Below are 27,191 nucleotides of genomic sequence, written 5' to 3'. Positions count from 1 at the left end.
TCTAAGAATCAGTTTGACCTCATGTTAACTGACAAGACCAATGGACCAATGGAATACCCAAAGAGTACATTAAGGGCACACAGCAGTAGCTGTAATAAGTACAAAGAAAATCACGCATTGCACTGACAGTACTATTTTCATGAACACTGCCATTTCCCAGACCACCACTCTGCTACTCGAGGTCATTTAACTGCCAAAGCATTGTATCATTAGACTGCTTTACAGCTGAGATTCAGGTGCACAGGTTTCCTCAAAGAACAGTAAGGAATTTACATCGCTTTATGGAGTGAGGTCAATATGGTCTTTGTATGGTCTAAATTTTCTGCGACTAAACACTTCTAAGCATTTAGCAGTGGCAGAACTGAATGTCCCAGAAGAATGAAAAGCACCATATTTTCCAGCACAGTAGATCTGTGTACTGAATAAACCAGGTCCTTGCATAACCTCCACACCTTGCCTGTTTCAGGTTTATCGGCGTCAAGAACCAGCTGGCACCTCACCCATACTCCTTGGTTATTTGCAATGCAGAGCTTTATGTTGCCATAGAGACCAGTGCCTCTTTAAGGCCAGAAAAACAAATGCCAAATGCCATCTTCATATCAACGCTGGACTCTTCATGTGCAACCACAGTGTATGTCTCGTCATTCACCGCTACTTCCTTCCTACTTCTGCCACAGTATGATTTGTGGAATCATTGGACATGAAAAGTGATTTTACAACAACAATAAGGACTGTAGAAATCTAGGCAATGAATGAAATAAATATTTACAGCACTTAGTCCAATGTGTATGTTTACTGTAATAGCAATTGAATCATTTTTAATTAGAAATATATTAAAACTGGCTATTGCCCTATATGATACATAGTGCTGTTGTATCTATAAGTAACTGCATGAATATTGATCCATCAACATTGATAATACATTGAAATTATTTCACATTGTCATTGAATGGGTTTCTTCATATCATTGTGTAACTCCCTCAGTGCTGCCATGCCTAAATTTAACTCACAGTAAAATAGCATCAGTACTTACTTCTTAACTTCTTGCACGTAATCAGCACTTCTGTCAAAGAGGTGAGTCACAGAGTCTTTAATGGCTTCGTGTTTGGAGGGAGAAGCTGTTCCAAAGACTGTGACGTTGGGTACGGTGGAGCACAGCTGAACAACAGCTTGTCCCTAAAAAAAAAAAACACACCAGTCATTGCCAGTCTGTGCATTCCGAAGACTGCACAGCATCTCATGCCCACCTGCTAACATTCTAAACAGTTTCATACATGCTTGGTCACTGTAGAACACTGTCAGAACAATGATGAGCACCTGACACACAACAGAAAATGAGCACAGCAAGGCATGATCCCTTCTTTCGCACCTAACTTTGTACAACATTTTAAAGTGCCAACACATGCATAAAATTTACATATATGTATAGTGCATGCCAGACATTACAATTGCTGTATATCCCACAAAATCACAACCGTGATGTCACAGCAGGCTAACAAATTACACATTTTAGCAGTTTGTGAGGAACGTCCCCAAAGTGTATTTAAGCTGCTAGTTCTCTTAAATAATTAAGGACAGCACATCACAACACCATCTCATTATTCAGAAGAAAAGCTGCACAATTACTGGGGAACTGAATAGAACAGACCAGACCTATTCAGAAATGTTATTGCCAGGCAATATTACTGTAGAACCAGCTAATTAAAATAGATTGCACAGCTCATCATGGTTCTTTGTAAAAATCCAATAATCCTAACATCTTTTTGTTTTCACATGAATCTTTTTTGTTCATATTAAATTGTTTTTGTTTCTGAATGTAATTTGTAAATAAAGTATCAGAGTTGAAGTAAATGCAAAATTTTGGAATTCATTCGAAATCAATCCATGAATTGGAATTTGAATTGGAATAAAAGGAAATGGAATTTAAATCAATGACATTAAAATAAACTCTACCCATTTATGATTAATCTACCTCTGGCAGCTTACAAAACCACCTATCACTTTAAAACAATCCCAATATTATTTAAAATATTACTTAGAGGTCAGATGTCAAATGGTGTTGTGAAACAGTCAGTAATCAATTGTTTTTCTTTAGCAATCTTTTAAGTAATGAATTCTGAGAAATGCCTTTTTCAAATGCTGAATAAAATGCACATTAATTATCAGACTACATCCAAACTTATCTCAAAATTAGCTACATTGTTTCTAAAAATGAAAAGAATGATTCATAATGATGTGTATTAAAAAGTAACTGTTTCAAACTTGTTTTAGAAATAGTCCTTGTAACAATATACCACTGACATCAAAGTAAACATTGTTTAAACTGAACAATGACATACATTAGGTATTGCAATTCTATTGAAAAAAATTCAATTTCCTCTCATTCAAATTCAAATTCTCTATTTTATCACCATTTTCAATTCAAATTTATCAGCAATTCTCAGTTCAATTACGGATTGATTGCAACGCTGCAATGCATGTAAATTATTTAAATACTAATGCATGTCAACATCTCAGAATACAGTCAGCAAGCTCTGCCACTACTGCTAACATAACTCAGGTGGGTGCACTCCTACGGTGTAAGTCGCTGTTGACAAGAGTGTCCTGTCATTATAATATAATGTGAATCAAAAGAATTCCATCAAATACAAATAATTACTGAATGCTGAATGGACTCTATAAATCATTCAGTAATATGCACTAACACTTTTTCAGCACATTTTTACATTTAAATCTTATGTCTGGTCTTTTTTTCCCCCATATCTTTTGAATTGCATATTACGTATGCTAAATATTGTCATCATAGTGACATGTGAGATCAATGACTTCTCTGTAAAAGTCAGGTAGTAAGATCAGCCGTATTAACAGGCCTGTTCTGCTATAGCACACTTCAAAGCAACTCTTGGCCTATTGTTAGCCTTCTTGAGCATGAGCTACTGATACAAACACACACAGCTGGCCAAGAACTGAGCTGCCAATTGCCCCTTTACTTTTGCTTCCATAAAATGGGGGACTGTGTATAAAAAGGGCTGTAATTCTTACATGGATCACCCAATATCAATGTAAATACCCTCAAATCAAAGCTGTCCGAATCTTTACCTCGTATTCATTGTTTTATTTCAAATTCATTGCGCTAGAGTACAGAGCCAAAACAACAAAAATTCAATGTCAATGTATATTTGTACTGAACTAGGTGGCTAGGTTTTTATTAGGCACGACATGCCCCTGACATATTGCGCACGATATCCATTGCAGGACAAAGCATCTTTTAAACTATGCATTTTATACAGCACATTGTTTCCTGATCTGACATTTAATCATGGTAACACCATTATGCAAATCACTATCTGCTGCAGCTCATACTATTTGCTGGCTGCCTCTCTGACTATGAGTTGCAATGGTTTCTCACAAAGTGATACCAGCTGTCTCTATCTTATCTATATAACATCAGCACCATTCATTTCAAGTTTCTTTTTTTTTTAAACTCAGAATTTGTCTAACACAACTCTGCTCTGATTTGAGTGAACTGATGATAACCTCCAGCATTATCATTTTCCAAAGGGCTGCCTTACCACAGCTCCTCCCACTGAGTGAACCAACACGGACATTCCCTCCCGGAGATGGGCGATCTCAAACAGCATCATGTAGGCGGCCACAAAGTTCAGGGGGAAAGCAGCGGCCTCAGGAAAAGTCATGTCATCTGGGATCTTATAGACAAACTCCAGGGGTGTGCACACCACCTCTGCCCAGGCGTTGTAATTCAGAAAGGCCATCACCCGGTCCCCTATCTGAAATGGGTTGAAATATTAATGGTCTTGATTGGAAGAGTTAACAAAAAAAGGCCACTTTCAGGTGCCTTTCACCTGGTCTGGTAGCTGTGTTGTGAAAACAAGTTAGAGGACACAAGTTATCTGTGAAATCAGCTTCCACAGCAGAAAATGAATAAACTTATTTGTTATTTGTTTATTCTTTCTTTCTTCAATTATTTGCTTAAAATTTACCTTAAAATACTGTCGTTAAAAAAGCTGTTTCCACCTTCTTCAAGAGACTGTTTTGGTATATATTAGAATCAATTGTTTCCATACTGCCGTGCATAACATTTACCTGAAAGCATGGAATTCTGCAGGGCTACTTCATAAATTATAATTTAGCTGGAATTTAGGTAGCGAAATTATGCAAATAATATATTTACTCAGATTGTTTTACTGTGTTCTGTGGCCTGTTCACACACCACTACTACTTACAGTTGTTATCTCTTTGTAGTCATATTATATTGTGTCTTCACTCCTTTTCCATTGTGAGTATGGTATTTGTTTTTTACAAAACCAAAGTCAAATTCTCTTTCAGGGTGATATTTGTTACTAAAAGATGTTACATGTCCTCTTTGATAAGATGCTGACTTAGAGAACAGTGTACTGACAGCTTGAAAGGCATATTTAAAGTGTACATGTAAGACATTTAACCACACACATACACATGCATACATTTACTCCCCTCTTTTTTAAACAAAAAATATTTTTATTATTGTTTTGTTTTTTACCATAATTTTTTTCTGTATAACCTAACATCTTTCTTTATGGTGCTTTATAAATAAAATTATTATTATTATTATTATTGTTGTTGTTGTTGTTGTTATTTATTATTATTATTATTATTATTATTATTATTATTATTAATTGGCACTTTCTCAAAAATAGTTTTCAATCCCTAACCTGAAAACCTTGACTGATCTATGTTTATAAGGGAGAAAAATCAGCATTCATTTCCTTTCCACTGTCTGGTAACCCATGACAACACTATTAATATGCACACTCTGTCAGGTCAAGTTAAGGTTACGAATGACTGATGCAAATGACATTTCTTAAACGGTTACAATAGATAGATTGTCACGGCTTAGCCTGTGGCCTCATCCTATGCTGAAGTCTGAATCACCATCATAAATATTCAGCACCATAACCTGAATAAAGAGGCTTACAAGGGTGGGGCAAAGTTGTTTAGGAAAGGTAGACATGTCTGAAACCTGCCAATTTATTAAAGGGCAATAGCATTGTCAGTACTGAACAACTTTCATGTGATCCATAGCTGAGACAAGTATGGCACCTGTTATAAACCGAGAGGACAATAAAGGCATACAGACAATTTAAATTAATTTGAGTTTCATTCATGTTAAGAGTATATATTTAGTAGAACTGTCTTAATAATATAGTGGTTTAGGTTTCCTATTTCAAAAGAATACCCAAATGGGTGTTCAGTGTTTCATGGATTACTAAGGATTCTGTTCCATTTATCTGCTTGCACCATTAGGCAGATGTACACCATTTTTTAAACCAAGAAGAAAATATTGTCTGTTGAGAGCCTGAAGTAATAAAACTGAGCGAATCATAGCAATGTTTACTTTGGATATAATGGGCAATGAATCATTTTAAGTATGTCCATCAATTAATTACTGCTTCATAATTGTGATCATTAATCCAATCAGGTGAGTTCGCTGAAAAACATTGAACAAGCATCTAATAATTGGAAACAAGTAAGGTTTTGACCTTTTCTTATTTGAATTTACTGGTTTCAAGTTTCTCATGAGTACTGTATGTTTCTAAATTACTTATGAACCCACCATAACTTAAATGGCCCCAGATTGATGACTTGACTGTGTGAAACTGACATGAAGGTTATGTTCAGACTGACCTCAAATCCTTTTGTGTTGTCTCCCATTGCTTCCACTATTCCAGAACATTCAAATCCGGGGACAAGTGGTGTTTTGGGTGGGTTATCAATATTTCCTTGGCGTACCATCAAGTCAAGGAAGTTCAAACCACTGCAGAATGAAATTTTACATTATTATTGTGATCACTATCAAATTTCTTTCTGTGTGCCACTTTTACTTGTGCTCAAGCAATTAATTTCTAATGATATCAAATTAAATAGCAAGTATCATTGGAAACTACACATATTCATTATAAAAACAATTAATTCAAAGTTACATGGAGACGTGCAAAATGAATGGTGTTGGTGGTGTGCCTAATTATGTGCACCATTAGTTTAGTATTCATAACAAAGCATAGAGCAGATCAACTTGCTGAGGGTCATCACTGTCTTCCAAGTAAATAAGCACAACTATGCTGTATCTTCCAAGGACACTCTGGTTCATGTCACAAATCTTCAAAAAAGAATGCATATGTTAATGCTCTATTTTATGAATAAAATATATAGCAAACCCCTGAATTTTTCAAGAGGTTGATTAAAGATGAAATCACACTTTTATAGCCTAAAGCACAAAAGCAATGCATTCTAGTTTTTCTGCTGTCAGGCTGTATTATTTTGTATCTGTTCCCAGTGAAGTAGTGGGTGGGAGAGATGAAGCATAAATTGGATACTGGAGTATAGTGTGTTCCCAAGCTCCCCCTAACACGGAGAGCTGAGGGGCTGGAGAGTACCATTCTGGTCACAGTCAATTAAATCTGGTACAGGGAGGATATGAATAAATAGCCAACAGTGTGTTTCGCTCCACACCAATCTCTCAAGAATTCAGGTCCCTGACTGAGGAGAGGACATAATCTCACTGTACCCATAACACTGCAGAAGATAACAAAATCAAACCATGTTTACCATTTGCTACTGTCCCTAAATCTCTACGCTACAATACAATGTAATCGCGTTTTTCCATTATGATGATTAATAAAACTAATGATCGACACAAAAGGTCTAATATTTAAATACATTAAACTGACAGCTCTCTTGATAGTACTAATGCTAGCATACAAATAAAACTTCTCAAATATACGGAGGTTTAAAAGACGAAGTTCTCGTTTTATTACTGAGACCCGCATGCAAATTTAAAATATGAAGAAAAGAAAAAAAAAACAGCTGCAACAGGGCAAAAGCTTGTGTTATGAATCATCTTGGAGAAGAAAATGTAAACTCATCACACAAATAGGAAGGAGCGACAGTACACTCAATGTCGCAGATCGTCTATTGTCGCCACATTTCAGTGTTGTATGCACCTAGCTGCAGATTTTGCGCAAATCATTCAGGCACCTGTGGCTGTGTGGGTGAAAGAGATCGATATGTCATGTAAATGAAACAGTGCATATGACTTCTCGTGGTGTACACACACATAAAGTGTTACATGTAAAAGCCACATTTGACTCGGTTGATTTGAATTTTCTGTAATACCGAATTATGCTATGCATTAGGCTACTTCTGGCACCGCCTAGCCACAGTCCTTTTTCCTATGGGCTATAATAAAACAGTTGAATGAAACAACGTAGGCCTACGATAATGATTAATTAAACATTATAGGTATAAACATGCGTTCTGTTTACAAACTATGTTAGACATTTCATGACACAAACTCCTATTTGCAAGCTACAACTTAATACCTTGCTGAATGTACATTATAGCCTTCTATGCAATACCGCTACAGCGAGCTACATTGCCCAGAAAATTACTGCAATAACGTTGGGCCAATCAAGAACGGTCCAGAAGTGGCAGCGTGCACAACGTATAAAAAGTTAGAAAATTAGATTTAAGGGAAGAAGACCATTGTAAGCTGTCTGCAATAAAGTGTCAAACGTGTCCCAATTACAATTACAATTACAGTCAATGAACGTTTACCAAGCTTTGACACGGATTTTCACTTCTCCTTCTTGCGGTTCTGGCATCGGTCTCTTGGTGACCCGGAGTTTGTTGAGACCCCCGAAGCCAGTCAATACCACGGCTCGCATTTCTTTAGTGCCTGATGCAGACAATAGGTTTTCCTGCTCTTTTCCAGCATTCTTCTCTATCATTTGCTGCGTCTCCTCTGTGTTCTCCACTCCCTCTTTTGCCATGTCTCTAGGTTTCCTGAGATGCTCTAAAAGCGATGCCTTCTTTCGCCTAGTATCAGGTGTCGCTTCCAATACGCTAGTGGTTGTCCCCCTCAGTACGCAGCAAGCAGCAGGCAATGGTTGAACAGATTTTTAGCCTTTTCTGTGGTCTCTATTTACCGTAACTCTGAGTATAAATGTGCACTAGAGTGATTGGATAGCCTACTGAAAATATTGAGATGCTGGTTTACCTCGGCTGCACAGAACAGCCGAAAACTTCAGCTGATGGATGGTAGTCTAGATTATTATTTAAACGCTGTAAAAAAAATCAATAAAATAAAAACATCGGATCGCATAAAATCATTACAATACATTTACACAATGAATTAAAGAACGTGATATTTCGTTACAATGTTCAAGAACATAGTGCTTTTGGTTACTTTAGTATATTAAAAATGGAGAACTCTGCTGCAGAGACAATACTGTGCCTGCTGCTTCTGCAGCTAATATTCTTTTCTATGCGTTTGCTACATGTAACCGCGTGGTGGGCATAGCAAGTGTTGCAATCTGGCCAGAATGTTTCCATGACAACTCTCATAAGCTAAAACAAAAAGTCAACGGCGTCACCATATTGGGGGGCCCTTGATCCATAGTATGCTGCACTGTTGCGAGTGACGGGCTAGTTATAGCTAAAAAGTCAAGAGGAAAACGGAATTTCTAGGCCCACATAACTGATTTTATTCAGTTCTGTGGCTAGGCCCCAACTGGCAGCAGGAGCCAATGTTACATAGAGTTAAAACTCAATAAATTAGAATGTTCACTGTGGAGGGCCTCACTTGAGGGGAAACATTTTCAAAAATAGACCTAAGCTACAGAAGTGAGCTTAAATAAAATGAGTAGCCATAGAATGTGAGCCATTGACGGATAAACCAAGCCATGTCGAGCACAAATCCTCTTATCTCGTGTTTGTTAGGCTAATAGGCTATTTCAATATAGCCTTTTTTTATATCCTCAGTTGACACATCAATGGACTTTCCGCCAATCACAGCCAATCTACCGGCTAGGCTACGTGTTGACGTATGCGTCAATTTAGGCGTTAACATCTTGTTAATGTTGAAAATGGGGAAACAAATGAAGCCAAACAAAAGCCATTTTTTGCTCATCATTTCACCATTCAAAAAACTTCTTTAAAATTGTTAGGACTACTGATAAAAAAGACAGAGTTGGAAAGTGACGTGGATGCACGAGCTGCACACAACCGTTACTTATTATTAGTCCAATCTTCCATTCCGTTTTCTCGATTGAGAAGTAGGCCTATGATGAGAGGATTTACTTCGACGTAGTCGATGAGACATAAGCGAATATGAAGAAAAGAACACAGTTGGAATAGTGGACCCTTCTAACTTTTTATTTTTCATTCTTATTTCAACTGTCAAGAACAACGTTTTGGTAAGTAGTTTTGTTCAGCTGTTCAGTCTTAAATGGCTCCACATCCTAGAATCAATGAATCCATGTACACGTAGTATTTGTGCAAGTAACCAATACAGATGCATCTATCACAGAGTTGTTAAAGCTGTTAAAGTTCCTAGTTAAAACGTCCCCCTCAAAGTTATGCCCTAGAAATCTATCATTTTATTTGAAGTTAAGCTTTCAATTCAGCTGAGGTGCTTTATCCAGTACTTTAGCCCAGAGGTATGAAACTCTGATCATGGAGTGCCAGAAATATATCCATTTACATTTTATATCATCTGAGCTTTTATTCCATCTGGCTCACTTCCTCTGGATTCAGCTAAACTGGGAATGAGTCCTTAATTCACCTCTTTTTGCACAGTAGCTGTCCACTTGTAATGGAGAAAATTTCAGTGTTAGGCCTCCCATTACAATCAGTCTTCCTCAAGGAATTTATTACATAAAGCTGAAAAACGTTGTGTGGTTTTTCCATCTCAGAAAATCACTGTTAGGTGGTGCACAACTCAGAAAACAACATTTTAGTTTGGCATTGTTCTCTTCAATTGGCTGAGGATGCCATTAGTCAAAACCAAGTTTCAGGAATACTTTGCCACCTCGTGGTGTAACCAGGTACTGTACTGGCCATATGAATAAGCTCACTGTACAACAAGATCACACCAAGCAGAATAGTCGAGTATTAATTTGCCAATAAAAGCTGGAGCAACTTTTTTGAACTTTCATGTGCAGAGTACAAGGACTTCCACAGAAATTGCGTGTCTTTAAAGTTAATGCAGTAGTCTCTACAGCAGTAAATGGGAAGAGCTCCTAAAGCCATTGTAGATAATTCACAATGGAGAAGCAGAGCTATTACGTTATGACACTCAAGCTCTTTGGAATTTCAGCTTACTGTGCACTTTTTGATGGATCTCACATGTACTTTGTGAGAACTCCAGCACTTATGGTGAATAAAGGCAAGTGTTTTCTGTGACAATATTGGGGAAACTGCATACTTGCAAGATGCTGTAGTGCTGTGCATAGTTTCACAGTAATTTCATTTAAATTTAGAAATAAAACAGTGTGACATTCATGGTTATGCTCTGGCACAGTTGTCAAAATCTATAAGAATAACAACAGACAGCCTATTTTTCAGAGTTGGAAAAAAGGACATGTCTATTTTGGTTCTAAAGAATGGGAAAAAAATTTTTTTAAACTTGCTAAAATGTCTGAAAAATGTTATAAAAACAAATAGATAGACAGTAAAACAATTACAACATCTTTAACACATGGTTTCCTGTTAATCTACTAATCAACTCAACTCTCACAATTTGGAGACTACTTTGATTGTACTTTGGAAGAACAAACATGGATGTTATTGATCACATCTGAGAAGATGTCTGTCAAGTAGTGATTAAACATCAGTCATGAAATACTACATTTTGACTGAGTGTTCAGTTTAATTCTTGTCTTATTGGTTACACTATGCATATACATTTCTACAGAGGCGACTCTTAGTAGATTGCATTTAGACAGAACTGACACTCCAATAGCATTACTGTAAAACTTTAAAACTAAAAATAAAGAGCAACAAATGTGTGATTAATCTTAAATGCATACTTTTAAAATGCATACATGCATTTTAAATTATTTACAAAATGAAGTCATGGAGTGGCAAATGTGTAATTATTTTTGTTGTTTCATCGCTGAAATGCTTCATTTGTCACTGAACAAACAACTTTAGAGTTATACCATCGTGTTATGCTGCCTGTAATATTAACACATTATCTAATAGAAAGAGGTACTTTGGGGTTTGCTGCTTTTTACTTAATGCCGTCAGAGGTCTTCCACCGTTGGTCAAATCAACAGTTTCTTCTGTCTCAATGAACTCTTGTTTCTACTTTTTGGGAACATCTGTGAATATTCTTAATCCATGCATCCCTTGTATCTCATCTTTAAGTGCCTGTAGAAGAAATAAGAATATGGACAATGATCGATTAAAGCAGCACCCCCAACACCAGCCCCCAAATAAATTACATCCAACTGTATACAATTTCCCCAGCCTTTATACTATACACTTCTTTTGAATGCAAATTTAAATCTGACATTTTCCCCGCCCAGTTATGTTCATATAATATTAAAGAACGTGCAACATCACCTGGTTCACTAGTTGGTGTTGTTGCACTGTTCTTTTTCCTTTGAATTCATTTGATTCTATATGTACTTCATACATGGCTCCACAGCCACCTAGAAAACATACAAGTTTAATCACGTTTGATATACATACTTATACATACTCGTTATGGTTTTAGAGGGCATCATGTATTATCACACAATGCCTGGGGGTCATTCAAAGACAATTAATTATTTTTATCCTTTGACCAGAGACTAAAATCAATATTATTTTCATTTAGCCTACATAGTTTGGTGAGCTTTGCAAGAACTAAAACTAACTTACCAAACTTAGCCATTTAAAAAAAAGTAACCCGTGATTGATTCTTCAAAGTTATAGGACAAATGTTAATTGAATAATTCCAAGCCAATGTATTTTTCTTAAAAGAAATACTAAGAGAAAAGGAATCGCATCTTAACAACCGTCGAGCCAGTTATTTGAAATGATGATGTTGGTTAACCATACTTACCAGAAATATCCACGACTTTAACAGACGTTGCTTGTGGGAAGCTCTCTTTTAGGATTTGTGTGATTCTGACTTCTCCATTCGTTCGGGATGACATAAATCTTTGCACGCAGTTAAATCCTAAAACATACTGTCAAGATAACTGGTGAGTAAGTAACAATAGTACTGAATAAAGCATCGTTAGCATCATGACGTTAATTAACATAATGGTAAGTAGTTAGTTACAGTATAAGCAGGCAGCTATTATCGTAGTTGATCTTATCAAATCTGACATGACACTGATCAAATACGCCTCTATAACAGCCAGGTAAGCTTGTAGCTAGCGTGCTATTAGCTGATACTATTGTGAAGAGTTAACGTAGCTACCTAATATTCAGTCGTTACTCCTGTCACATTACCTGTAACATAGCTAGCTAAATAGACTGCCTAACGAACTACGTTTTAAACTTACTTCATTTCTTAGAAGAAATCTGGAAAGTGACATCATCATGATGTTAAGGTGGTGGCAAAAGTAATATTTAAACTGAAATAAATTAAACTAATGAATACAGTCCATCCGTTCTCAGTAAGATCCATTTAAAAAGTCATGTCCTATGTCTTGCGTTGTCTCACAAATATGACGTATTTTTCTTCTTCAATTTAATTTGGCAAATGTTTCACTAGGGACGCGCATTACTGCCACCCACTGTACAAGAGGGTAAATGCGCCATACCAATATTTCCCAAATGATTGTCCACATCGAAATAAAACATTTTAATTACTTTGTAAACCTCCTCACTTTGCTTAATAGGATATGAACTGTATTCCTGCCATTATATTGATTACACAGACCCTGTAGTATGGAAATTTATGCTATTTAACTGATACACAAGTTTTTACAGAAGAAAAGTCATTTAGTACACTGAGGCAAAGCCCATCTTTACATGGAGCAAAATCTTAAATCTTAAATACCCTGTTGCTTGCTAATGGCTTGAAACATTTTAAATTGGTCACAGATGATCAACATTACAAACCACTTAGATCAAGTTATTAGTGTGGCTAATGGTTTAAGTAATGATCATCTCTTAGGTTTGTGAATGAGATTATATCAGTGTATACAATATTATGTTATCTAAATGGCACATAAATAATCATTAAAATATAATGACATATAATGAATAACAATAATGAGGAATTGCTTATCAATTCAGAGTGAATATGTGGTGCTTATGGCATGCATTAAAATGTTTTATTCAGAATGCAGCAGAACATCACCAATATTGATTATTTTTTAGCAACAATACGTTTGTTATTCTTCTTATTAAAATAACAGTAAATGAAAATACTCACTGATACTACGCCTTTCATCCAAAATATTTTATTGAATCAAGAATATTTCTTATTCTGCAACAATCATTTAAAAATGCTTTAAAGCAATTTTATTCGCTCTAAATTAATCACAAAAGAAACGTATCATGCCTAGTTTATGCTTCCCTGGCATTCACATTTTCTTATTCTTTATCCAGTTTTAACCATTGATACATGTCCTATTCAATTTTTAAATAATTGCCACAACTAATTAGTTTTACAAATAGAAATGTTGGTTATAATATCGCTAATGTTCTGAATGCAACCAAACATTTTAAATGAACAGAAAAAATATTGTTTTGTAATCATAATAAAGAATGCATAGCAGCAAATTGAGCACATTTTATGTAATTGACTGGGGAAATCTCATTCTTTTGCTAATAATCAGCTCAACTGACTTGAGACCTACATATCTGTAACATTACTGATATAAGTGTGTAAATAAAGGCACAAACATGACAATACATAAATCAAATAAGCAGAGTCACATAGAGATAGTACTAGATCCAAATTTATTATCTACCAATATTATCTATTATTTTTAACTCCCAAAAATAATTATTGCTGCAAATAATGTATCTTTAGAACTTCTCACAAAATAAATACATAGTTTTCACAAAATAAAGTTTTGTCACCAGCCGACATGAAACAACATTCAGTCTTACATTCCATATTTAAAAGAAATGATCAAAATTATTTTTGTCTTTGGGGAAAACATTACAATGCAGAACATTGTGTGTATCAAGGACTAACCAAACTGAGTGAACTTCTGCTTTGCATTGTCCCCAGACATGTTTTCCCCATTATGTGAGATTTAATATGTAACGTAATGATTATGGGGAAAACGTGAATATTTTTTCATTGGCATAAACCAACTAATAATAACCAATAATAATATTTTGTATCTTTTGTAAAATCACCTAGTGAACAGAAAGAAAAGATATTTAAAAAATGAGAATTCTCACCACACACTCATTTATAAGGGTATTCACTTAGAAAAATAAAATACATTCACGAAAGAAATAAAAACTAAATACGGAGCTTCACAGTGCTCTAGATTTCCTGTGGATGAGCAGTCGTGAGTTTCCTCTCTTACACTTTGTACTTCACTTTTCCATTTTCATTCAGGACACAGATGTGCTGTGGAATAAATAAATAAATAAATAAAGCAATTAAAAATACCCACAGCCAGTGCTAAGCACACTGGGGTCTGCTATTTTTATTGTCCAGTTAAGAAATTGCATTTGGGTTTTAATATCAGTGGAAGAAGAGCAATGCATTGTGAAAATGAAACCCTTACGCTCAGATCTCTGAAATATTCATTGTAGTCCAGGGCGTATCCAACGAGGAACTTATCAGGGACCTCAAAGCCGATGTCTGCAAATTGAATGCATACATTTTCACAATGACAGTGTCTCACGAATCACTTAGAAGAGTGGGAGCTACATTTCTTATTCATCAAATTAGAATGGTTTGAATAAAAAAATCTCATGATACATAAATGAACATGTGTGCCTATGTGCTTTTCAGCAATTTAGAAAAACCATTTATCCTCCTTGGATAATCTGTTCAATTAGCAAACATTTGACAGCTCAAACTTGAGGACCGCATTGACTCATAAATCAATTAGTGCATAGCCTTTACCTACATTTCCGTGTCTCATAAGGACGAGGATATAACGTGCAAATAATACCTCTTTCTGGGATGTACTTAAGGAGCTTATCAGATTTCAGCCTAAAAGCATTGCATAATCAGTCTGAACACGTGCGCTAGTACATAAATCTGGGGTTCAACTACATCTAAAGGGATTTTTTGTATAAATGCTACCTTTTAAGCACAACATGGTTAATACACTCTGCTCTGCATTTCATGTTGTCAATGATATGTCATTTCAGAGTGATAGCACATTATACAGCTCAAGGATCGAGAAATCACATTTTGTAAGAAAACACTTACAGTCTGGCCTGTATCCTAAGCTTTTTGGTGTTCTTTTGACCAAAAGGCTGTAATGAAATAACACTGCATGCATTCAATATGTTTACAAAACAGCACATGCACACTATATTGCAATTTGCTATGCACACATACAAAAACACTACTAGATGTGTAAATAAACCAAAGCAAATTCATGCAACTTGCACAATATAGTGAAAACAAACTTTGGACCATTAATTAAACAAAACTCCTGCTTTCCCCAGCAGATTGCAAAAATAAGACAATCTTACATAATAATGATGGTATGAACTGTGACTGGTCTGTAGGTAATTTTGTAACAATTATGCCAGAACATGGTTTAAATCTTCTTCTTAGCACCTGTGGTCCTATTTAAAGTGGATGCCTCAAGATATACATTTCATAGTGCAGCCTCCATCTGTGTCCATATAATACATTATACAGGAGATAAAAAATGGAAGCTTTTTGTTATGGCCAATGGCCAGTCTGTAAGAATATACGAATCAGAGGATCAATTTAGCATTTAGGCAATTTGCAAGTGAATTCCATTTTCCGTATTCAAACCCATTTAATGCATAGCCTGTTAGATAGTAGTACATATATACAACTTTACCTCACAACTTTAACCATCTTGGGGTTGTATCCATTCAGTAGAGACAGCAGAGTCTGCATTGTTCTGCCTGTTTCTACAATGTCCTGAAATGCAAAAAAAAAAAAAAAACCCCCAAGTCACTTGCCATCTTATGTCATCAGAACATGCACCTTGATAGTAAAGTACAAGTAATATCTTGGTTTTATTATATATTCTTACTTGTGCCACAGATTTAAGACTATAATTCAGATACAAAATATGCATAAACACAGTATGTGTTTAAATATAAATAGAAAAATGTATTTAAATGATCTTACCTCAACAATCAGAACATTCTGTAGAGGAAAGTGTGTAAATCAATTCAGGCCGGGGTCATAAGTGTGAGCCGCAAAATCTTAATTATCACATTTGTACTTAATTTTACCCTCTCCAACTTCCAACTAATATTAAAACATTTACGTTTTCATCATCCCATCGTTGGCGTTTTTCAGATATGAAAGAATTTTAAAAATGTGTGAGCAGGCACATTAAACCATTATGAATAAAGTAATGCAATAACATTTACACACTCACTTTCCCAGTCAGGGTGGACAGCTCATCTCCTCCAAAAACTTTAACGCTGTTTGTAGACTGATCATTCTGGGGAAACAAAGACTATTATGTACAAAACATAAACAATTTCTCTGTATTTTCAGTAAAGCATAGTATTCACATACAAAATAAAAGTTGCAGGTGCAAAATCAATGATTTAAGAAATTAATTTAAAAAAATAAGGAATTCCATAGGTTTTCACTAAACATGATATTGACATGTTATTAGCCTGCTTGTGTGTGTTATTGTGCCCTCCAAAATTATTCACACCCTTGATAAACACAAGTATAATATTTTCCACATAATTAATTCCAAATTTAATTCTCAAATGTGTGGAAAATATTTTATTTTAATGATTCAATGGAATTAATCAACACAAGTGTCACAAATATTCCCACCCCAGTTTCCAGTACTATGGAATTTGTTTTTTTTTTGGGGGGGGGGGGGGGGGGGGGGGGGGGGGGATCTTAGACCATTTCTCCATATAGAATTTTTTAAGAGCCTTCTGTCTGTGCGTGTGCACTGCTCTCTTCAGTCAAACCCACTTTTTTATTTAGATACAACTCTGGAGTCTGCAATGGCTATTGCCAATCAGCAATTCTGTGGACATTTAAACATTTAATTGATTTTGAAGTATGCCTGGGATCTTGCTGAAAGATCCATTTGTGGCCAAGTATTTAGCCTAATATTTTTAAATAATTGTTTTCTCTGAGAAATTGCATTAGTGTTAATTTTCTCATTTGTTTTCACACTATAGCTCATTATTTGTATTATTTATTTTATGCAGTCATCTTTGATTATTTTTATTTAGGGTGTGAATAATTTTGTGCATGTATGAACAGTACCGAGGGATCTATAAATGTTAGAAAACATCAACAGCTTAAAAAGCGAGATGAATCTGTCTGTGAACTGTCTTAAAAGCATTCAGCAAGGCCAGTAAAAGCATTCAGAAATCCTCTTAAGGCAAAAACATTAACATACATGTACACGCATCAAGACTGTGCAAAAAAAAAAATAAATAAAAAAAGGCAAATCACAACACTGCACAATGCTATGTAGGCTTAAAGGTGCAGTATGTACCTTTGTTTTAGAATACTTTTGTTCATAGTTGGTTAAATGTCCTTCACATCTTGACAGGCATTAATAAATTAAAAGCTCTAAAAAATTTTAAATGTAAAAATACGGTCTCTCTGACTGTCCCAGGCTCTGAAATCAGCCAATCCAAATTTCACCTCGCCTGAGTCTCAATCAATCAGGGCAGCTCTCTGCAAGGAGGCTTCCCTTCCTGCCTGTCAATCCTGTTGCACCTTCACGGCCCTGTCAGAGCAGGCAGGGCAGGACTACACTGATAAGAGCAGAGCAGTGGCGCTGCAGAGATAGTGCTAAAGCTAGTTAGCTATAAAATGATTGGTTTGGATAGGTCTGATGCAAACAAAAATAAATTGTCAAGTAGCTGGGTAGATTAGTTACTTGCAGCTGCTTCATGAAATGAGCTGTAGAAAAAAAATAATATTTTTTTATTCTAAATTAAGTTTGGTTATGCAGTATCACTAACTTTGTTGCTTTTATTTTAGCTTTTTTTATTTACCGCAACCAGCTAAAGCAAACTCTACCGCTACCTAGCCAGCAATACTGCATTAAACTCAATTATTCTTCCCAATAATATCATGCTTGCTACAGCCTATAGCTGTAAGTAAAAACTATAGCAATGTCATTATGATGGCGTTATGCGTTTTCCTTTCCATCTGCAAATGACAGATGACGCGCTGCACTTCTCTCCCTATTTTTCAATGCTCTACAGCTATGTCCTCTCTCCAGTACTCCAGTCAGGCAGTGTGCGAGCATGTGTTTGGAGGGAGGGGCTTTGGAGGGAAGCTGAGGGGAGGGGGTGGGATGTTGTGGAATGTTTTTTCCAAAATCTAGCTCTCTCTTGCTTGTTGCTCCAAACGTACATACTGCACCTTTAACAATTATTTTGGAATTAGTATTGCAGCAAAGTACACACAATTTACAAATACCAAATGAACCGTTACTGAAAAAAAAACACAGAAATAGTGACAGTGATGGATAAAAAGGAAGAGAAACGGATGAGTCACTCACACAGTAGCTTTTAAGTCTAATGAAATCCACAGTCAACGGTACAGATTTATCGCTGTTTTGATTAAGTGCCTTGATGTAATCTAGCAGGTCGGCAAAGAATTTATAACCACCTTTCAGAACACACAGAGCAACAATATGGTGTCCTCCCATGTCTTGCATTATATCACGGGCCAAACGTTCTGTCCTACAGAAAGAGGAAAACACGAAGTTGCTCTTACAAACAAAAGCTTACAAAAAAGGTCAGTTATGTTCAAACAGAAGATCCGATGTTCTGCAAAAACAAACACAAATATGTTCATGTTGCCATTGGGTGCTGGTGTGTGACTGGCATGTTTGTTCTGTCAACTAAATAAATGAACAAAGAATTTGAAAACACATATCTAACACTTCAGTATCAGTATCTAGCAGTATCAGACTTCCATTGTGAGGCAGAACTGTTTTAGGGGTAGTGAGAGATTGTGATCCCTAATGGTAAAAAAAAAAAAAGAATTAAAAAAAGACTTTCTGCAGGCAGGTACGTGTGCCAACAACTGGTGCAGTAAGAGATGATCAGACTAACTCATACAAGAGGTCAAATTCCACATGTAGGCTATATGGCAGTGTTCAATACTACTATGGAGAACATGAGAGCATTCTCCATGTTGATTACCTATCCATGATAATTCCATGTGGAATAATGACCCTCTCCAAATCGTCTTCATAGTGTTTGGGAACACAAAACAAATTCAAATCATGGCCCTTTTCGGCATCAGGAATCTGCAGTGAGAAGAGGTCATTTGTTTAGCAAAGTATTTCCCGGTTTAGTTTCAAATGACAACATAAAAGCACTAGAATTCCGATGATCCAGCTATCAAGTTGTTTTTGAAAATATTGACATGCATGTTCTAAAATAGTGTTATTTAAGTACGCATATGAAGGTGAACGTGAGGCGAATCTGGCTGGCGTCGCCTTAGCAACAAACTACAGCGAACTCGCGTTTAACTGACATTAAGGGCGAACATGCATGCATTTTTATTTTTTAATACTCTGCATCAGTGTTTCTTAAACCTATTCCACCCCAAGCCAAATATACTATAGCAATCTCTGTATAGCTTATCTTTTTTGTACATGCAAACGATCAAGTTCTATAAAATTCCCTGGCTGCTACCGTAATTTGCAGCTAGTTAAGGCGCTCAATTTACAATTGGCTTTGTGGCTGGCTTGCTAAATAGGGTTGATAGAACAGGCAGTCGCACCATGGGCTACACATCAATTTCTTGCAAATTGCCCGCAATGATTTTGTACTGGCACGCTTCTGTCCTGCCAGCAAACGTCGTGCAATCTCCAAAATTAAAAATAAACGTCACCGCATATCATCTTTTTATTTTGCGCTCAAATTATTATAAGGCTATTATTGTATTGCTAGCCATTCCCTTACCTGCAGAAAAGAAGCCATCCTTCCGCCGTTTGTTCGTTTTCGATATTACAACATTTGAAGTGCCATGTCCGCCCCCTAAAAAAAGGCTTAGCCTACTGTTGTCTGTGCTACCTATCTCTCGATTTACCGTGCCGGCTACACGCAGTTTTAAACCCTGACGTCACAAATCCATTTTCACTAATCTGATTTACCACCTATAACCTGTGCTTCAGTACACTCTCTGACTACGAAGGCGAACTCAGGATAGTAAAAAAAAAAAAAACCTTTTTTTTTTGAATGCCCTATTTTCTGAATGCTGTTTTCGTTGCTGACAGTCCTTGCCTTTATGGAGCCCGCATTTTAAGTCGAATTAGGAAATAATTGTATAATTTTGTTAATTAGTATAATTTTCGGGAGCATAAATATACCGCTAAAGTTCTTACAATGATTGCTGGAGTTTATGTCATGTAATGGCCTTTAGTGCAATGTGAAAATGGAAGAAGGATGGTGGATTACAGGACAAACACACTGTGTATAGATACCCTGCTTAATCCTTTGAAATGGTAATTAATTTTAATATTAGGACTATTGATCTATATTGAGTTATAACAGAAATGTCATGTGAAATCCACTGTGCTTATTATAGTGAATGATCTGAAACTAAAATATTTTACACATATCAGATAATAAGCCCTGGAATGAATTGCACATTGCTGATACACGTTTACTAACAATGAATATATTGTGGGATAAAGTTGTGTATATTGTGGGATGAAGTTTTCTTGCAAAGTGGATGAAAACAAAGGCTGATTAGTGGCCCAGTAGGAGGCAGTCTTACCTTCTGAGCGAGCAAAAACGGAATACGCCTGTGCAGTGATGGGGTCAGTGCTGTGGAGGATGCCGTCTTTTGAATGAGACATCAAAGCAAGGTCACAACCCCCTGTGGCCATCAAAGATCCTATGGGACATCCTCCCCACCTCAGTCACCTTGTGTTCAGTGTTGTGGTGCAAGATGATAACTGTACCCACACAGGGTGCAATAAATTGGGTGTGAAGTGATTTCTCCCAAAATCCCCCTTCACTATATATGTGAAAACATCACATATAATGCTATTCATTAATATCACGATCATTCGAGCCAAAAGTGAAAAGTAACATATTGCTATACCTTCAGCATTAAGAAAAATCACATATTTCTAAAATGCATTAAGTTCACCCTAGTATGGATGTTCACTTTGGGTTAGATTTTACATATTGGCCCATACCTTCAGAAACTGGATGTACATTTTCATTTTGGATTTGAATCTGTCCTGTGCAGGTACAGGTATTGTAAAAAAATGTTTTTTTGTTTTTTTTTTGACAAAGCACAACCCCTTGTTGCCCGATATAACAACATTTCTGTGCACACTGTTATTTTTATGCACCTAATGCACCTAGACCTTTTAGTGTACCTCTTCCTTTGCATCAATGAGAAATCCCATTTTTATTTATCCATGGACAGCACAATCCAGTCAGGTCAAATCTCTGTCCTGTTTCCTTCATTATGTTCCTTGCACTGAAAGGCAGGTTGTTAACAGTTCATTTGGAATAGGAAAGCCCTTTATCTGCTGTTTACCACCCGTTTCAGTCACCACTGAACAAAAACAAGGGTTAGCCCGAGGACTGTGGCCAGGAAATGCCGTGCCAAACCTCACATGGATAGTGGTTGTCTTGATATAATGGTGCATCAGTTACTGACAAACTTTCTGGTCCACTGACAGGAAAACGTGACTTGGACAAGATGGCTATGTCCGAGATGCTTCTTTTAAACTATGACATTGACTGCACTGATTGGTGACGTATTGAGCTGAACCTTTTCTATTCATGACACTAATCCCCCAGAAGTTCCTGAAACAAATTTCAAAGCATTTGCTCCTGTTGTCCGTTTTGATTCACACAAACTACAGTGTACTGGAACCTAAATTTGTATTTTGTATTGTGACCACAATACTGTTTTTTTTTTTTTTTTTACTACTTTATTTTGTCTGAGAGGACATTACACTCTCACCACATCCGCAGAAATCTCATACAATGACCACTGCAACTTATCTTCTTAGACATACGTTAAAAAATGCATCTGTGATATAGAAAATCCTATTTTAAGTGACAACTAATCACTTAGTTTATCATTTTGAAATGTGTACACAAGTAGCTAAACTAAGTTATCTTCTGTTTTCACATGCATCTTAACATAAGTGCATCTTAACAGGAAGCACACTGTTAAAACATTTTGTCTATTTTACCATTTACATTCATAGAAATGAACGGTGGTACTTTACTTAAAAAACCTAAATGAAATTTCCACAAAAAATACTTAAAAGGTATACAAGGACTTTTTAATTAAAATAACTTTAGGTTCATAAGGAATTGATATGCTTGCAGTGATTGTATACAGCATTTCCACTCACTCAAATCCTTTGGATTACAGTATATTAGAAAACGTTTGGCCTTTCATTATTCTCTATCATATTTAATGATGTCATTTTGATGCTAACCTCTTTTTTGTCTGAAGGAAAATACAACTTTAAAAATGCATGTCACTTTATTCTTATTTTTACTAAATTCAGAAAATGTCCTCTTAATTAAAAAAAGATCAATACAGTGCCGACATAACCTTGTACTGCATATGATAACAGTAGGTGAAGCACAATAAAATTTAAAGAAAAAATTATTATTATTATTTTTTTATTATTAAAAAATAACACCTGCACCGATCTCAAATATAGGCATGGCTGTTGTTGATCCTTGTCTACAGTCACTTATTTCTTCTCCTTTTCATCTTTCTTACCGATGGCCTCTCCCTTGTCTTTGTCTTTATCCTTGTCTTTATCCTTGTCTTTATCCTTGTCCTTGTCCTTGTCCTTGTCCTTGTCCTTGTCCTTGTCCTCCTTTTTCTCTTTCTTGCTGTCATCCTTCTCTTGACCCTCTTTCTTTTCCGCATCACGGTTGGCGATCTTGTTGTTGATGAGGTTATGAAGGGCCACTACTGAGCGGATAAGGGAGGCCAGGTAGACGACCAGCATCTGGTCATTGGTCTTCAGATAGAAGGCCTTAATGAAGTCCTGCAGGTTGACATCAGGCAGCAGGTTGAATACGTCCTGAAGCTGGTAGATGATCTGGTGGTTGATGGGCAGCTTACCCGTGGCCACCTTCTCCAGGTAGCTCTTGATGTCCAGCAGCTTGGAGTTCAGTCCCTTCAGCCCATGCACCTGGTTTGTGATGCGCTGTGATAGGGTGCCCACCGTTGTGTCCTTAATGTCTCTGCAGAGGAGTAGGCAAAATATGTCCAATTACAATCATCTTCACAAAGCCTGTCGTCATTGTAATTAGGCATGCTCACAAAAAGGTACAGTCAAGAAGCTTATTTTTGTATATTAGAAGTTACAGGTTTTGTATACATTTGCTCTTGAACTTCGTTTAAATTTAAACGTCATTACTGCACACATAAGAGTAGAATATAGTAATAATAATAATTTTGGTACAAGGAGCCTGTACATGGAGGTTTAGAGCACATTACATAAAACCCAAAATTGAGCTCAGATCTGTGGTGGCAAATCAGTGAAAAAAACATGCGAGGAAAAACTAAAAACTTTGCGCATGAACAAAAGGCATTCCTACACACAAGCTTTCTCTCCATAAGATCAAAAGACACTCACGCACGTGAGTATTTTTTCCACATGATCAAAAAGCACTCGCACACGTGAGCAAAAGGCAATACTTGCGCTGCCAGGCAAGTGTTCTCTCCGAACGCAAAAGACCTGTGTGCATAGGACAATCCTCACGCCACAAGTAAAAGGTACTGTAGCGCAGTGTTAACTCTTATGCTCGAGTGAGGTCAGTCTTTGCTAGTAAAATTGCAATTTTGTGGCTCAGCATCCACGAATAGATTAAGAAGATAACTTCACTTTGTAATTGATAGTAACTGATCACAGGCCTACCTGCCATTTAGTCGATAAGCAATTGAAAATTTCAATTAACATTTAACCAGGTTTTAATGTCAAGATGATACTTTATTAGTCTCTTGTGGGTTTTGTCACCAAGTTTAAAACCATACAGATCTCTTACCTGAGTAAATGTTCCACACCCACTTCCTCTGCCTCCTCAGCTCCAATCTCACTTGTCACATGCTCAAATGTCTTGGATGTAGGAGTGCCATCCTGAGAAATGATTAAATCATTACAACAAACGGCACCATTTCCAGTGCAACTTGCCAGACGCACATCTAATTTATACTGCCTATTCACTCAGGCCAGAAGTACTTACATCATGTACTTCCTCTACAGAGGTGTAGGCTTCTGTGGGTAGACCCAAATCCTTAGGCTTCACATCAATAATAACTAAAACCTGAGACAGAAAGCAGAAATTTTATTACATGGACCTGCTTAGAAAGTATATTGTATTCTATTGTGCATCATTTCCTAAAGTATCATATTAAAACATGCATACAGAATTTTGCTCAGGCAGAAAATAATTACTCACAGAATTTGAACAGTATTGCTTCATGAGTTCATTGATTGCAATGTCATTCTTGTGTAGTTTTGGGCCTGTATGATACCAGCCAACTACTCTTTCTCTGGCTAAAAAAAGGAAGAAATAACTTTAGCTATTAACTATTCAAAAATTAGTATTAAACTGTAGTTGCATTGAGTTACTGGAAAAGGTGTTTCAAAATGAGTTCTTTCTTGTAAGTGTACATTGACTATTCTTACCGTTTACTTTCTTGAACATTCCATACATATGCTCCAGGTAGTCATGGTCAAGGAACCACACTGAGTCATCCTTGTCATCCTCATCAAATGGTACTGCAAATGCAGTTATACATCCATCAATCCCAAACAAGCATACAGCTAATCTACAGGCCTCTTAAAGGAAACCTTTATCGGCAAGAGTATACCGTAATCAGCATATGCAAAAGTCCTCACCATGAACTTACCTGGCACAAAAAAAACTCACCTGCAAAACTGTTGGACACATCAAGAACTTTCTTATACCACGAACCCAGCAACACACCCACAACTCGCTTTTGGTTACCAATTTTTCCAATTCTAGAAAAAATAAATAAATAATAATACATCAACAATTCAAATCAGTAAAAATAAATCATTATACCAATAACGCATTGAATGTGTATTGTTTGGTGGTGGTGGTGGTGGTAGGGGTGTGGGGCAAGCATTGGCTGGAAGTTACACATTACATTGTTCAGTATGCCTGGAATTGTTCAAATTACATCAAAGACTATACCAAATCCTTCATGTATAACTCTAAATATACAGCTAGCGATTTGCGATGGTTTCGGTTACTGCTACACCTATACCTATAAGTACCGGAGATTCTCGGTAGTGACATACAGTAGCCTGGTTGCGAACTTGTTTGGCTAACAATAATCAGAATGCCTGACTAGATAGCTAGTGTTCGCTAAATTGGCTTGCCAGTTTACACTACCGATTTTAACCTCGGTCCTCTCAGCTACAGTAGGACTAACAGTTACACACCTTGCCCCATGAAACCCCGTAGCTAACACTGATTGGGGTAAATAACGACGTTGGCTGCCTCGAAAAAGAGACACATGCACTAAGCTTAGCATATGCTATGTTATATCTCGGAGTATCGTTTCTTAGTTCACACATGGCTGTTATCTAATTCAACTGATATAGCATGTTCCCTGCTTGTAACATGGTTGCTAATCTTAACACTTGCCAGTGACTGGGCATTTTCGTGACAGCAACGAGTCTACAGTTTCACACAGAATGACAACAATTATAATATCAAATCAAGTTACCTATTAAAATGATCCACCACACTAAGCAGCACCAACGGGTGAACAACAACTTTTTCGACGGGTAAGTCTGGCATTTTTCTTCTAAAAAGTGAAACAGAAGGTAACAAGGAGCTAGTTTTAAAAGAGACTAACACAACTCTACAATCCCACAATTCATCAGGCTTTCGGCAGACCCGTGTACGCTCTATGGTACATGGCTCACTTGCTGTTGAGAGACGTTGCTCACTAGCGCCAGCTCGGTTGGCTCCGGTTGACTCCTATTATGTATTTCAGCCAGCCGTTTTTATTAAAGTCAATGATAACAATACGGTCAAACCATTTAGTCAGTCATTTTTCCACCACAAGAAAATGTAGTCGGAATAGGTGTATTTTCTGCGTTTAATGTCTTCATATGTCCCCATTTTTTATTGTGTTATTTGGATAAGACTGTGAGAACAAATCAGGCACAGTTTGCTTCAGTGCTTAGTCACTGCATCTCAGTTGCTTAGTGGACAACCGGAACATGTCCAAATGAGGGTCCCCTTTTCCCTAGTGAGCAGTCTCTGGCTCCAATTTGTACAGGGCGGTCCACAAACTGTATTTCCTGGGCTTTAAAGTGATTTTCACCAAGCCTATGGAGAGTCAATGGGTGACCATCACAGTGACTTGGTCCATATTTTTACTACAGTCTATGGCACAACTGCATTTTGGACCTTATCACAGACTATGGGGGTTTGACAGAACTGGACAGAGCCTTATCTTTTAACCACCTTAGATATAACCCACAATTATTGTATAAAACATGCATAGCAGAACAGATGTTCAGAATGAGTTTGAGCACTGGATTTCCGTGAACTGAAAACCTACAAAAGTTGGCGAACACCAGCTTGGGCAGAGGTGTCTAACTCCAGTCCTGGAAGGACTGCAGTGCCTGCAGGTATTTGTGGTTTCCTTGCTGTCAGCAGCCAGTTGCAGCCAATGCTGGTTCTATGTGGAGTGTTTCCTTATAGGTCTAAGAATTTGAAAGATTATGTGCAAAAAAACTAGGAATTAAATACTTTAGTGAAGTGTCAGTTGGAAGGGTGCTTGGGAAGATACAAGAATAAAAATGAGAAGGCAAGCAATGTGTCCTCACATCCTTTCCTCGATCCTTTCCTTGCATCCTCCAGCAGGTCAAGCAAGGAGCTAGGAAGGGACACAAGGAATGGATGCAAGCAATTGGAATGAGCCCCTGGCTTCATCCCTATTTTTATACAGTCTATGCTTCATCCCCCTGCACTGCTAGCTTTCCGCAACATTGATTGCAGTCACTGGTTGGGAATCCACACACCTCACAAGGCCTTAATTGATAGAAAGGAAACCACAAGTTCCAGCAGACACTGCAATCGTTTTTGATTTGAGTTTGATACCCCTGAATTTCATAATGAATACATAGTGATCATAACAAAATACAATGACAAAATGAAAAAAAAAAACATTTTTTAAAGTAAAACTTTATCTATACTGGACTACTAGAGCAGCAACAATT

The 27,191-nt window shown here is 36.7% G+C and overlaps 4 protein-coding genes across 4 annotated transcripts in view; all 4 read right to left on the bottom strand.

The window, feature by feature from the left end:
* LOC118214785 (synaptic vesicle membrane protein VAT-1 homolog-like) overlaps positions 1 to 8,025 on the bottom strand; it is a 32,139-nt gene extending 24,114 nt beyond the window's left edge. The window contains exons 1-4 of the mRNA XM_035395010.1: positions 7,615 to 8,025; positions 5,686 to 5,815; positions 3,573 to 3,788; positions 1,034 to 1,176 (exon numbers count right to left, since the gene is read on the bottom strand). Coding sequence (XP_035250901.1) covers positions 1,034 to 1,176; positions 3,573 to 3,788; positions 5,686 to 5,815; positions 7,615 to 7,829 — 704 coding nt within the window. The 5' untranslated portion in view covers positions 7,830 to 8,025. The remainder of the gene's footprint in view (positions 1 to 1,033; positions 1,177 to 3,572; positions 3,789 to 5,685; positions 5,816 to 7,614) is intronic.
* A 1,167-nt stretch (positions 8,026 to 9,192) lies between these two features.
* On the bottom strand, positions 9,193 to 12,501 carry bola3 (bolA family member 3). The gene is made up of 4 exons (XM_035394893.1): positions 12,339 to 12,501; positions 11,891 to 12,017; positions 11,407 to 11,495; positions 9,193 to 11,211 (listed from the first exon to the last, which is right to left on the bottom strand). The coding sequence occupies exons 1-4, from the start codon at positions 12,375 to 12,377 to the stop codon at positions 11,146 to 11,148; spliced, it is 321 nt and encodes a 106-aa protein (XP_035250784.1). The 5' UTR covers positions 12,378 to 12,501; the 3' UTR covers positions 9,193 to 11,145.
* A 1,065-nt stretch (positions 12,502 to 13,566) lies between these two features.
* Positions 13,567 to 20,128, bottom strand: hprt1l (hypoxanthine phosphoribosyltransferase 1, like). The gene is made up of 9 exons (XM_035395138.1): positions 19,888 to 20,128; positions 19,120 to 19,226; positions 18,471 to 18,654; positions 16,353 to 16,418; positions 16,097 to 16,114; positions 15,801 to 15,883; positions 15,191 to 15,237; positions 14,535 to 14,611; positions 13,567 to 14,374 (listed from the first exon to the last, which is right to left on the bottom strand). The coding sequence occupies exons 1-9, from the start codon at positions 19,903 to 19,905 to the stop codon at positions 14,327 to 14,329; spliced, it is 648 nt and encodes a 215-aa protein (XP_035251029.1). The 5' UTR covers positions 19,906 to 20,128; the 3' UTR covers positions 13,567 to 14,326.
* A 1,871-nt stretch (positions 20,129 to 21,999) lies between these two features.
* Positions 22,000 to 25,879, bottom strand: LOC118215404 (26S proteasome non-ATPase regulatory subunit 7-like). Its single transcript, XM_035396160.1, has 7 exons — positions 25,685 to 25,879; positions 24,859 to 24,950; positions 24,615 to 24,707; positions 24,385 to 24,482; positions 24,169 to 24,249; positions 23,971 to 24,062; positions 22,000 to 23,166 (listed from the first exon to the last, which is right to left on the bottom strand). The coding sequence occupies exons 1-7, from the start codon at positions 25,756 to 25,758 to the stop codon at positions 22,665 to 22,667; spliced, it is 1,032 nt and encodes a 343-aa protein (XP_035252051.1). The 5' UTR covers positions 25,759 to 25,879; the 3' UTR covers positions 22,000 to 22,664.
* Between the last annotated feature and the right edge of the window lie 1,312 nt (positions 25,880 to 27,191).

Source organism: Anguilla anguilla, chromosome 16 (genome assembly GCF_013347855.1).
Source record: "Anguilla anguilla isolate fAngAng1 chromosome 16, fAngAng1.pri, whole genome shotgun sequence".
NCBI classification, from domain to species: Eukaryota; Metazoa; Chordata; class Actinopteri; order Anguilliformes; family Anguillidae; genus Anguilla; species Anguilla anguilla.
This window is presented reverse-complemented; position numbering and strand designations above follow the sequence as displayed.